Consider the following 14,286-nt stretch of genomic DNA (forward strand, 5'->3'; position numbering starts at 1 on the left):
TTCACTTTCCTCTAACATGTTCTGCTTCTAAGCCTCACCATCTCGTTAGAGGATACCACATAGATATAAAGCTAAAAACCTTGCCAATCATACTTGATCATGATTATGACTCTTTCCTTTTCTTCATTCCCCTTATTGAATCAGTCATATCTTACAACTTATTGAAAGCCTAATAAATTCTTCCTGAAACAAAAGAACTGTGTATTCTGTAATCATTTTGCAGGTGGTAAAGACTTCCAATGTTAATAGATTCTACAGGCTGGAATCTGAACTTTTCATTTTTAATAGAAAGCACAACTCTGTCTCATCATTCCCCTTCCCCAATAACTTTTTTATGACTATACCAGAGAATGCAGCTAATTCGTTATTCTTCTGAGTTTATGAAATGAGATCAAAACAGTTTTCTTTTACCGAAGTGACAAGTGGGAGCTGTTTCTGCAAAACAGCTCTTATTTAGAATACTTCTCACTCCTACCTAAACAGTGCTAAGGATCACAGCACTACTGCTCAGTGAGGGTAGCTGTTCTCCAATTTCCAGAAAATAACAGAAATCCTCCTTTGTCAATAATTCCATACCTTTACTTAGAAGCCAACACGATATATAGCACTGCAAAAAATAACTGTCAAAATCAAAAAGCTAAAAATCAAAGTAACTGAAATTCCTGGCTCTTGGCACGATTTTAAAAATTCTTGATGCGAATGGGAGGAAATAAGACCAGATCTCCAAGTGAAACTGGAAGACCCTACCTAATTCTTGGTACAGCATAAATGACTTCTTCACCATTTGATGTCTGAATTCAGGTAGCAATCTTTCCTTAAAAAGAGAGCAAGATGTCCAGAAACCTACAATCAGCATCTTCTGTTCTTCACACGTTCCCATTAAAGATTAGGAAGTTCATACTGATTTTCTTTTAGCACCAACTCCTGACATACCCCGTGCTCACTGGTGTTTTGTAGAGTAAACAGAGAAAACTTTAAAATGCACTTATGAGATTTTACTTTGCATTTACTACGAAAAAACAAGAAAGACCAAATTCATACTTATAGAATGGTTGGGCTTAACGTCACAGAAAAGAACAACTTTTTAAAACTCTTGTCAGTTGTCCATGTAAGAAAGTAAATCACTATGTACTTTAAGACCAACAAAAGTTTATAATCGTCAAGAACAGAACAAAATCAAGGAATATCCAGACTTGGAATATCCTATACAGTTCAAATAGTTGCTTGTCAAATAGGCATAATTGCACTGAAAAAAGAATGTAAGGAAGGCCTTAGATGTCTCTGCAGTCTACAGTATGATTCAAAGGTATTTTATCATTTCGTCTCTCAAACCATTACAAAGTGACCAAAGTGTAATCATCCTCTTAACAGGGTCTTTCAAAAAGCATAAATTTTAATTTAAATCCAGTTATCAATTTTTTAAAAAAACGGATCATGCTTTTGATGTTATATCTAAGAATTCATTACCAAACCCAAGGTTCTGGAAATTTTCTGTTTATTCTAGAAGTTTTATTTTATATTTTACAATTAAATCTATGATCCATTTTGAATTAATTTCTGGTGTGAAATTGAGATCAAGTTCATTTTCTAAACTACGTTTAAGAGGATGAAAAGATGAGCTATACCCTGGGAGAAAATATTTTTGAAGTACCTATCTGACCAAGGACTCATATCTAGAATATACAAAGAACTTTCAAAATGCTACAGTCAAAAACCAAACAGTCCAATTAGAAAGTGGGCAAAAGGACATGAAAAAATACTTCACTAAAATATTTTATTCATATTTCAATAAAATAGGAATGGCAAATAATGAAAATATTTTGACATTACTGTTATAGAAATGTATATTAAGACCATGATGAGATATCACTACACATCTATTAGAACAGCTAAAATAAAAACTAATGATGTGCCAAATGCAAGTGAGCACACAGAGAAACTGGATCTTTCCTATATTACTGGTGGGAATGTAAAATGGTACAGTCACTCTGGAAAAGTTTGTCAGTTTCTTTAAGAACTAAACATACATTGACCACAGAACCTAAACTTGCACTACTGGGCATTTATCTCAGAGATACAAAAAGTTAAGTCTACAGAAAAGCCTGTGCCTGTTTCTTCACAGCAGGCTTTAAGAGCCAAAAACTACAAACGACCGAAATTTCTAATAGAGAACAGTTAAGCAAACTATCTTTCAGACATCCATATTATAAACCCATATCATGGGATACTACTCAGCAATTAAAAGGAAGAAACTATTGATACATCTACAACAGCTTAGATGGATCTCCAGGGCATTACACTGAATGACAAAAGCCAATCTCAAAAGGTCACATGCCATATGACTCCACTTATGTACCCTTATAGAAAAGTGACAAAATCATAGAGATGGAGAAGAGATTAACTGTTGCCCAGAGATAGCGGGTGTGGGGGAGTAGGAAGGTGTGACTTAAAAAAGTAGCATGAGGGAGATCTTGAATGTGTTGTTACACAAATATACACATTTGATAATATGATAGAGAGGTATATACATATTTATACCAATAACAGTTATGTGGTTTTGATATTATACAATAGTTAAATAAAATGTGACCAAAAGGGGGAACTGGGCATAGTATACATAACCATCTCTCTGTACTATCTTTGCAACTTCCTGTAATGAATCTGTAACTATCTCAAAATAAAAACTTTTAAAAAATGCAATCAATGTAAAATCACCCAAAAGTTTGGGAAAATGTATAAATATGTTGAAAACAGTGATGTTGTAATGCTAAATGCAAACCAAAGAGGGATAGGGTGATCATGGCTATGACCAAGAAAGACACCAGGAGATTTCGTCCAATGCCTCCAAATACATAGTTCAATCAAATATTTATTAAGAACCTAGCATACAAAAGACACAGTGTTATAAAGAATTAAAGTGTGTTAGTGGCTCAGTTGTGTCCAACTCTTTGCCACCACATTGACGATAGCCCACCAGGTTCCTCTGTCCAGGTTCTCCAGGCAAAAATACTGGAGTGCCATGCCCTCCTCCAGGGGATCGTCCCCACCCAGGGATTGGGTGTCCGGCACTGCCGTCAGATTCTTCACCATCTGAGAGACCAGGGAAGCTCTATAAAGAGTTCAGTTCAGTTCAGTTTAGTCGCTCAGTCGTGTCCGACTCTCCGCGACCCCATGAATCACAGCACACCAGGCCTCCCTGTCCATCACCAACTCCCGGAATTCACTCAAACTCATGTCCACAGAGTCGGTGAAAGAGTAGCCGGATTAAAAAGAAGAAAAGGTCCAGCATTTACCTCTGAATTACTTTACTCTCTAAGAAGACAGAATAATTACGAAAAGCCTCTGGGCCTCTGCAACACAAGTTTCTTTGCCTGGAATCAGTTCAGTTCAGTTGTTTAGTCATGTCCAACTCTTTATGACCCTGTGGACTGCAGCACACCAGGACTCCCTGTCCATCACCAACTCCCGGAGCTTACTCAAACTCATGTCCATCGAGTCGGTGATGCCATCCAACCATCTCATCCTCTATCACCCCCTTCTCTTCCTGCCTTCACTCTTTCCCAGCATCAGGGTCTTTTCCAATGGGTCAGTTCTTTGCATCAGGTGGCCAAAGTACTGGACTTTCAGCTTCAGCATCAGTCCTTCCAAAGAATATTCAGGACTCATTTCCTTTAGATTGACTGGTTTGATCTCCTTGCTGTCCAAGGTACTCTCAAGAGTCTTCTCCAACACCCCAGTTTAAAAGCATCAATTCTTTGGCACTCAGCTTTCTTTACAGTCCAACTCTCACATCCATACATGACTACTGGAAAAACCATAGCTTTGACCAGACAACCTTTGTTGGCCAGGTAATGTCTCTGCTTTTTAATATGCTGTCTCGGTTGGTCATAGTTTTTCTTCCAAGAAACAACTGTCTTTTAATTTCATGGCTGCAATCACCATCTGCAGTGATTCTGGAGTCCAAGAAAATAAAATTTGTCACTGTTTCCATTGTTTCCCCATCTATTTGTCCTGAAGTGGTGGGACCAGATGCCATGATCTTAGTTTTTTGAATGTTGAGTTTTAAGCCAACTTTTTCACTCTCCTCTTTCACTTTCATCAAGAGACTCGTTAGTTCTTCTTTGCTTTCTGTCATAAAGGGAAAGTCACTCAGTTGTGTCTGACACTTTATGACCCCATGGACTCTATAGCCCATGGAATTCTCCAGGCCAGAATACTGGAGTGGGTAGCCTTTCCCTTCTCCAGGGGATCTTCCCAACCCAGGGATCGAACTCAGGTCTCCTGCATTGCAGGAGGATTCTTTACTAGATGAGCCACAAGGAAAGCCCAAGATACTGGAGTGGGTAGCCTATCCCTTCTCTAGCAGATCTTCCCAACCCAGGAATTGAACCGGAGTCTCCTGCATTGCAGGTGGATTCTTTACCAACTGAGCTATCAGGGAGGTGATATCATCTGTGTATCTCAGGTTATTGATATTTCGCCTGGAAATCTTGATTCCAGCTTGATTTCAATCATGATTTCAGCTAGATTCCAGCTTGCCTGGAATGCTCTTGTTTTTCTAGTTAGTTCTTACTTGTCCTTCAACTATTAGCTCATTGTCACTTCTTCAGGGAAACCTTTCCTAGCTCACTGACCTCCATATTTGAACACATTCCTCTATTACATGCTGGTACAGCATCCTATATTTTTCATTCATAACACTAATCATCATTCACAAAGACCTCTGTGACATTTTGATATCTCTTTCCCCCATTAGACTAATCTCCAAGAAGGCAGAGACAGACTGTGCAGTTCACCACTGTATTCTCAAACCCAATGCCATGCTCGGCAAATGACAGAAGCTCAAAATATGTTACATACAAAGGTAGAATTCATGTGTGCCAATGACCAAGCAGACAAGGGCTACTGGGGTTTGTAAGAATCTGAGATCACTTTAACTTGAGAAAGCCAGTTTATATGGGATAGGAGGTTCATGCAGAGGATAAAGAATCTTATATCCAAAGCTGAATAGGAATAGCATTCTTTCATCAACAGGAATCCACTGAAGAATTGAAACAAGGAAACTGTGTGTCCTGTGTGCTGTATAGGAAAATTAATGTGGAGAACTGGACTACTAGAGGCAGTAAAAACTATTAGAAGCAGTAAAATAAACTGCAAGGAACTGTGGTAATGCAGGCATAAAATGATAAGGTCCTGAAAGAGAAGGTGGTCGCAGGGACAGAGGTGAGAAACACTGAGAATGAAGAGATAAAAGAACTTAAGGACTGATTAGCTCCAGGGGCATGAAAGAGGGAAGAGTCAAAGATGATTCAAGTGGTTTAATGGTGGGTGATCCATGAAAGACAGTACCATTAACAGAAATGGGAAGTCAGGACTAAGTTCTCTGAAGGAGAAGGAATGTGCTTTGTTGCAAGTGATGGCTAACATCCACACAACTGAAGACATGAGACCAGATGGAGAGCAATCAAGGCTGACAATGTAGATCTCTGAGTTGACTACAGTTAACGTTTCAGAATGAATAAGATCTCTAAGAGAGGTTGTGGTTAGTCGCTCAGTTATGTCTGACTCTTTGTGATCCCATGGACTGTATCCCACCAGGCTCCTCTGTCTACGGAATTCTCCAGGCAAGAATATTGGAGTGGGTTGCCATTCCCTTCTCCAGGGGATCTTCCCAACCCAGGGATCAAACCCAGGTCTCATGCATTGCAGGTAGATTTCTTTAGCATCTGAGTGACCAGAGAGAAGATATAAAGGGCCTTGAAGGGAAATTCTCTAAACCATTTGATCTGCCCCTGATGTGAATTATGTTTTTCAATCTATGGAGTCATTCAGACGAGTGAGTTCCCTGAAAGTATAGCTGAGCTCAATCATGCATTTCCTAAAGCATACATTAAAGAGTGTTGTACACAGCTGGTGCAAAATAAGTAGCCTATTAAAGGGGTCAATTATTTTCAAGATAATTTTTGATTATTAATTCCTCTGCCATCTGCACTTTGTATTTCAAAAAGTAGTGCCCTAGGTAGAACTTTGAAAGATCCAGGCTTCAGTTGAAACTATTATAATCAATAAGTCTAGATAGTTTAAATCATTTTTCAAAAGCTCTGATTTCCCAAGGCTCCAGAACTGATGAACTGAAAGACCAGACCCTGAGGCTGTGAAAACCTTTAAAAAAGAAAGGTGGTTGGAGGTGGAGGGGAAGAGAGGCCCAATGTGACTGGGGCTAAAGTAAATCCCCACTAGAAGTACGGAACACTCCTCAAGAAGTTTTTGCACAAAGTTTAATAGGAAATATTACTAAGGGAGTGAAAACAAAAAACAAAAAAAATTCAGCTGTACACTATATTAGTTGACAACATACAAAAATAAAAAAGCTTCAAGTGAAGATAAGGATAAACGAGAATAATTAAAGGAAATTAACAAAAGCGACTTAAAAAAAACAACAGCATAATAACGGAAAAGTCATTGGCCTGTTCTCCCATAAAATGTTCCTAGGTGTCAGTCAGAGGTGTGGTAACTGAATCTAAATTCAATGCTTAGGTGAACAGTATTTCCCCAGTCACAGTTTAAAAATTAAAAAAGGGATTACTAAAGTGGATCAGAGAAAATATTTCTGTACAGCTCCCCACCTTCCAAAAAAATTATCTAAGTGGAATATACCACAATTCTGTACCTGCAACAATGCTCTAACAACAACAATGTTCTAACGGCAACAATGCTCTAAACGCGAATTGCTGCAAACGTGCGAAGTGCCTCCAGATAGGTGAGTGTGTTTGTGGGAGAAGTCACCAAAGAGAAAAGAAACCAGTTGAAGCCACAGACTCAGGGAACCTGACAAGTCATCTACAATCCAGCACCCTCTCAACATCAGGCTGACTTCCACAAGTCTAAAAGATGGTCAACCAGTCTTTGCCGGCTGGTTTCCAACTACAACAAATGGGCCTCTGGTAAACTGACTTTTCTCAGTTGGACAGCTCTCATTTGTTGCAAAACCCTTCTAAGGTACCTTCTAGTAACTTTCACCCCTGGTCCTGATTCTCTCAAGAGCAACACAGTTAAAACGCGGTGAAAGTCGCGTTCTGGTTTTATTTTTAAACTTCAACAAGCAAACTAGGTTTGCTTTCTGGCATGTCAATACATTCCTTTTCTTTTTTTAACGTTTGACTCCCCTGAAGGAAAAAAGAATGAAAGGCACAGGTTCCTTCAGACTCACAGGGCTGAGACCTCCACCGCAGAGCGGAGAAAGGGAGCTTAAATAACTACACATACTAGGAGACGTTGCGACTGATATGAAATCCCCGCTGCCAAGAAGCAGCTCCAGCCCGTGACCGGGTGCTGGGAAGCGATAGAAGCCACACAGATCAGGCGTGGTAGCCCCAAGTGTGCGGGGGCCAAGGACCCTCTATCTCTGTTTGCCACAGCGGCCGGGGAGGGGTGGCTAAGTGGGCACTGATCCCCAGGTCAGCGGCGAGCCCGGCGCCTCACGGAGCGGAGTGCTCGGCCGCGGGGAAGCGGCATCGCTAAGAGGAGGGCTCGGTGAAACAACTGGCCAAGCCCAAGCCGCGCCGCTGGGCCGGCTGCCCGTATGCCCAACCACCCCGCCCGCCGGACGCCGTCCCGAGCACCGGCACCGGTGAGCGCTCCCGGAGTTGGAGACGTCTCGGGCTCGGCTGGGACCCAGTCTGTCCCGCCCGCCCACCCTCTCGCACTCCCCGGCCCAGAGCTGAGCCAGAGGCCACCCCGAGGAGTGGTGCCCAAGAGGCAGACGGCGTCGGTGCTGAACGGCGCGGGCTGGGCCCGAGCGCCCGCGCGGGCAAGCGAGCGGCTGCGGCGGGTCACTCACCGAGAGGACGCTCATGCGGATTGGGGTCTCCAACAGGCACGCCATCTTGAGCCTTCCCACCCGGCTGCAGCCGGCGCCGGCGCGGGAGCCGGCACTTTCGACAGCCGACTCCCGGGCCAACCACAGGTACCTCTGCGGAAAGCCAGGCAGGTAGACGAGAAGAGACCACCCTCCAGACACCGCTGAACTACGGCCGAAGCCCGCAGAGGGACGAGCAATGGGAAACCGCGCAAGGGGCCTGCTTACGAATCGTCCTCTCAGAAACGGCAGCTACTCTCAGCCCGGCTTAGAGGTGGGAGCGGGCAGCAGTTCGCGCATGCGCAAAGAGGATCTGCCGGCCCCACCTGCGGCTCGCGGAGGGCGGAGCGTCAGGGGCGGAGTCTCGCTGCAAGCTTCGTAGATTGATTCGTTACAATTTCTTGAGATCCTGTTCTCATTATTCCAAAAGACTGGTGTGTGGAGCCACCTACATAATTTGAAGTTCACGTTCGCATTCATTATCTCAGTCCTGCTTTGCACCAAACTCCTAGCGTCGTTATTATCTCCATCTTACAGAAGGAGAATCTGTGACCCCAGAGCCAAGTGTTCTGCCACCAGTAAGAGTGTTTCACGATCCGGTGCTGAAGGGTGAGCTGTTTCAGCATTATCCAACTCTTTTATTCTAGTGTAAAGAATAGATACGCTAGAGCCAGAACGCCTGAGTTTAATCCTTGCTGTTTCACAGAGCTGCATTACCTGGGCATCTCCTATGCTTCAGTTTCCTCCTGGATCAAATAAAGGGTTAGAAGAATGGAAAATGTAAAGCTCTTAGAACATGCCTGAGACATAGAAAGCGCCGTATATGTGTTAGCGTTTCTCGACCCTCTGAGTCAAGGAGAAAAAAAAATGGGGGCAAGAATCTGACTAATTCACACTACCGCTCTGATCGTTGAAGCCGAATTAGAATATGCTTCTAATTCTATTTTCTGACTGACGAGTTCAGCTTTCTCATTCCATTTGTGTGGCTGTGTATATATATGGACAAAGCTGCTCTGGATTTGGCTGAACAGGTTTCAACTGTTGCTGTTCGCAACCAGCGAGGTTTTCACAGAATGATTGCAATGAACCTGTTGTATTACTCGTCCTTATGCCATTGCTGAAGACATTCCCTAATGCAGGCTGATATTACCTCTCCCCTGGACTAGAGTAATAGCTTTCCGATGGAGGTTATAGCTCTAACCTAGCCTTCACTTTGCTCCTCACTGTTTTCCTATCTTCTCCCTGTATTTGGTTTCCAAATTTATTGTGGTACTAATCATTCTTGCTTGGGGGCCAGTGTTCCCTCACTGTTGACCTTCTAGAAAGCAGGGATTTCGTTTTAGGTTTTCTTCCTGCAGCAACACTATTTCCCAAATTTTATTACCCTGCATACCACCCACACGATGTTTGCCAATCTGCACCCAGGTATTATTCCCTCAATGTTTTTCTTTAAAACCAATTTCAACTCATTAATTTTAGCCTCATCCTAAACCATAAGGCTCTGAAAAGTCAAGTGTATTTTTAGTCTAGTACACATTACCATAATAACTACAAAAATGTTTAAATATCCATCCATATATCACCTAGGATCATATCATATACAACTACAAACCACAAAAGAGCAGAGCATAACCCTTGTACAGAGCATGCCTGCTAAGCTACTTCAGTCGTGTCCAACTGTTTGCGACCCTGTGGACTGTAGGTTGCCAGGCTCCTCTGTCCACAGGATTCTCCAGGCAAGAATACTGGAATGGGTTGCCATGCCCTCCTCCAGGGGATCTTCCTGACCCAGGGATTCAACCAGTGTCTCCTGCACCTTCTGCATTGGCAGGCAGGTTCTTTACCACTAGCGACACCTGGCAAGTCCTATACAGAGCATATAAAGGTATCAACTCAAATTTTAGTTGTCATTTGCATGGTATGCAGTTGTTGCTGTATATTTGATTCACATTTCATTGATTAGCTCATTCGTTAATTCATTAATAATACCGACTCTTTCTTGTCTCACTCTTGCTGATCCATCAATTCTGTTCTGCGGAAACACTTTCCAAATAAACTACCCCATGTCTTGATGCATAATTCTGTTCTTGCCTCTAACATAGCATCGCCAACAACAGACTGTAACTTAGAGGTAATGTTCTACTTTTCTGTCTCCCTGTTATACACTTCAGAGCAGGCACTAGGAATTTTATCATAGACTAGTCATCTAGTGGCTTCCCTGGTGGCTCAATGGTAAATAATCTGCCTGTAATACAAAAGACGTGGGTTGGGACGATATCCTGGGGAAGAGAATGGCAATCCACTCCACTATTCTATACTGGGAAATCCTGTGGACAGAGGAGCCTGGTGGGCTACAGCCCATAGGGTGGCAAAAGAGTCAGACACGACTGAGTGATTAAACAAAAACAAGTCATTTAGTAAATGTTTATTGAATGAATTGTTGGCTTAGTTTGCATTCATATTATATCCGACTCTTTGTGACTCCATGGACTGTAGCCACCAGGCTCCTCTGTCCATGTAATTCTCCAGGCAAGAAAATTGGAGTGGGTTGCCATGCCCTCCTCCAGATGGCTTAGTCTGGGCACTCCCAAAGGTAGATCTTGAGGACAATGATTTGGGTGCAGCTAGTTTATTTAGAAAATCTTTCCATGGAACAGAATTGATGGATCAGAAAGAGTGAGACAAGAAAGAAGAAAAAGTTGGTATAAGGGTCCATTGTTGAAGTCACTGCTTATTCCTTAAGGACCCCCGAGAAACATACAGCATGCCCTCAATCCTGGATAGCCATCGTGAGGTTGGAGCATTAATTCACTGCTTCCATCCTGTATCGCTTGAGGGTTTCCCACAGCTTTTAATTCTCTACCCTCCTGGATTGTATTTCTGCACAGAACAGAGAGGGCTTCCCTAACTTGATGTAGAAAAGCAGAATGTGCAGGCTCACATTTGGGGTAGAATGGAGAGAACATCTTCCTGGTGCGTCAGCCGTAAAATCCACCTGCAGTGCAGGAGATGAAGGAGTCATAGGTTTGATCCCTGGGTCAGGAAGTTCCTCTGCAGGAGGGCCTGATAACCCACTCCAGTATTCTTGCCTGGAGAATACCATGGATAGAGGAGGCTGGTGGGCTACAGTCCATGGGGTCACAAAGAGTTGGACATTACTGAAGCAACTGAGCATGAATGCATTTAGATAGCATGCATCTAAACTTGCAACAGAACTCTCATTACAGTTGTGGCTAAAATCAAAGCATCCAGGCTTTTCTGTTTTATTTCCAGAATATGACACAGCTGTTTTACAGGAAGGAATTATTGATTAGCAAAGCCCTAAGCTCTGGGGTCAGGCATCCCATTTCTAGTCCAAATTTTGCTAATAAATAATCTTAAGTGAGAGGAGAAGGGGATGACAGAGGATGAGATGGTTGGATGGCATCACCGACTCAATGGACATGAGTTTGAGTAAGCTCTGGGAGTTGGTGATGGACAGGGAAGCCTGGCGTGCTGCAGTCCATGGGGTCATAGTCAGACATGACTAAGCAATTGAACTGAGCTGAACTGAATCTTAAGTATATCCTTCAAACCTAAATAATGAGTAGAAATTGAGGGGTAATTTAAAAAATTTGTTTCAGCCTCCATGGAACGCAACAACAAAACAGTTAACTTTGGAAACAGCCACACAGACTCCTCAACAAACAGGAATGAAATTTCACCCCATCCCTCCCTTTCTCAGAGCAGTGTTAATTTATGAAAAAAATCACAACAAAGTGTGAGTTTAATAAAGAAAAAGTAGGAATACACAACAGAAAATAAGGGTGGCTCAGCTGGTAAAGCATCCTCCTGCAATGCAGGAGACTCTGGTTCGATTCAGGGTCAGGAAGCTGCCCTGGAGAAGGGATGGGCTACCCACTCAGTATTCTTGGGTTTCCTGGGTGACTCAGACAGTAAAGAATCTGCTTGCAATGCGGTTTGATCTTTGGGTTGGGACGATACCCTGAAGGAGGGTATGGCAACCCACTCCAGTATTCTTGCCTGGAGAATCCCCAGGGACAGAAGAACTTGGTGGGCTACAGTCCGTGGGGTCAGAAAGAGTTGGACATGACTGAGTAAGTAAGAGCAGCACAGCAGGAAAGAAATCTGAAAAGTATTTATAAATGTCTAAAGGGAATTGCCAGGGTAGAGAAATAAAGCCATATATTTGAGAATAGAAGCATACCTATGTGAACGAGAAAAATAATAATAATAAGGAAAGCTTACGGTGTAGAAAGAGCTTCCCTCATAGCTCGGCTGGTAAAGAATCTCTCTGCAATCCAGGAGACCTGGGTTCGATTCCTGGGTTGGGAAGATCCCCTGGAGAAGGAAGTGGCAACCCACTCCAGTATTCTTGCCTGGAGAATCCCATGGACAGAGGGATCCCCCTGGCAGGCTACAGTCCATGGGGCTGCAAGAGTTGGACAGGACTTAGTGACTAAACAAAAAAGGAATGATCCCAAAAGGAATTTAGAAGACCCTTTAAAAGATTTGAAAACAGAAGAGATTTCTTAAATCAATTAAAAAGAAAAAAATGGACTAACAGTGGTACAGAGGAGATATAGTTTGGTTCAACAGACACTACCTGTGGGTTTACTGGTGCACACATTGTCCTGGGGACTCAAAGTGGAATAGCGATGTGGCTCCTACCTTCAAGCAGAGAGGAAAAAGAGTGAGTCTCTGAGACGTTCAATACTGTGCTCTCTAATACATAGTCCTCCGGGACCCAATAGTATTCTCCCACATGGGATTACAGAGCACTTAAGCAAGCAGCCAATTAGAGAAAATCTACAAGAGCTTTGCAATGGGAAATAATGCATCCATAATTCAGGTGCTTGGAGGCTGTAAAATATGTACACACATAAAGCAGAATTAGTGAGACATTTAAAAAATCTCTTAATAGAAACAATAGTAAAAAAGAAAATGCACTTTTTGTTTTTTATGTATTTATTTGGTTGTGCCGGGTCTTAGTTGTGGCATGTGGAATCTTTTAGGTGTGGCCCGTGGGATCTTGTTCCCTAGCCACAGACTGAACCCAGGCCCCCTGCACTGGGAGCGCAGTCTCAGCCACCGGACAATCAGGGAAGTCCACAAAATGCACTTTTTATAACTAGGTAACTGCTATGGCTGAATTTCAACTTACAAATATAGAAGAAATGATGAATTTGAAAACCACTCTTTTGATAACTGTAGGAGTTATATAATTGAGGCAAGAATCAACAATGAATGCTCAAACTAATTGGGAGAAATATGATGAGAAAGAGAACCTCCCCACAAGTTAGTAATGACAGTAGATAAACTTGGTAGATACCACTTTATTGTAGTGATTATAATTAATAATACTGCTAGTTGGGTAAATAGACATCCCATGGTATTATTCACAGAAAGGGATATGACATCAGTTCTGGGGTATTCCTGCCAATAGCAGACAAACCTTGATGGACATGCAATGAAACAACACATCTACATCCTTCAAAGCTGGCATGCAAGACAAGGAAAGCTGAAAAGCTGTTACAGAGTAAAAGAAGCTAAAGTGACATGACACTAAATGCAATTTAGGATTGAATCCTGAAAAAAATAAAATTCCCCTCTTGCTACATAGCACATAAATGGGAACACTGGCTAAGTGCGAACAAATTCTGTGGATGAGGTATCATTGTTAATATACTGGTTTTGGTAACTGTACTGTCACCGAAGAATTGATCCTTTTGAACTGTGGTACTGGAGAAGACTCTTGAGAGTCCCTTGGACTGCAAGGAGATCCAACCAGTCCATTCTAAAGGAGATCAATCCTGGGTGTTCATTGGAAGGACTGATGCTAAAGCTGAAACTGCAATACTTTGGCCACCTCATGCGACGAGTTGACTCACTGGAAAAGACTCTGATGCTGGGAAAGATTGGGGGCGGGAGGAGAAGGGGACGACAGAGAATGAGATGGCTGGATGGCATTACCGACTCTGTGGACATGAGTTTGAGTGAACTCCGGGATTTGGTGATGGACAGGGAGGCCTGGCGTGCTGTGATTCATGGGGTCGCGGAGAGTCGGACACGACTGAGCGACTGAACTGAACTGAACTGAACTGAACTGTTATGAAGAAAATATCTTTGTTCTTAGGAAAGACAGAGTGAAGAATTTAAGTGTAAAAACGGAGCCACTGTGGGTTAAGCAATTGTTTTTTCCTTAATAATGAGAAAGGAACTCATTTAGTGCATAATAATCAGGAGACCAAGGATCCTGGAAATTAATTCAGTCAACAAAATCTATTTACTAGGTACCTACTATGTGCCAGGAACTGTGGTCAGGGGTGGTAATACAATTAACAAGAGAGACACATTCCCTGTTATCACAGAGCTTTCAAAAAAGGAAAGAGCGGAACTTCCCTGGCGGTCCAGTGGTTAGGACTCTG

At 42.6% G+C, this 14,286-nt stretch overlaps 1 protein-coding gene across 3 annotated transcripts in view; it reads right to left on the minus strand.

The window, feature by feature from the left end:
- Positions 1-8,150, minus strand: part of ARMC8 (armadillo repeat containing 8) — a 104,321-nt gene extending 96,171 nt beyond the window's left edge. For 2 of the 3 annotated variants that reach the window (XM_055413032.2, XM_055413050.2), the window contains exon 1: positions 7,841-8,149. In XM_055413032.2, the coding sequence (XP_055269007.1) occupies positions 7,841-7,885 (45 nt within the window). In that variant the 5' untranslated portion in view covers positions 7,886-8,149. Of the gene's footprint in view, positions 1-7,840 lie in introns of all 3 variants that reach the window. The other variant, XM_055413056.2, reaches the window with a different exon arrangement.
- Between the last annotated feature and the right edge of the window lie 6,136 nt (positions 8,151-14,286).

The sequence above is a fragment of the Moschus berezovskii genome, chromosome 1 (assembly GCF_049115385.1).
Source record: "Moschus berezovskii isolate FMDL1 chromosome 1, NW_MosBer_1.0, whole genome shotgun sequence".
Lineage (NCBI taxonomy): Eukaryota > Metazoa > Chordata > Mammalia > Artiodactyla > Moschidae > Moschus > Moschus berezovskii.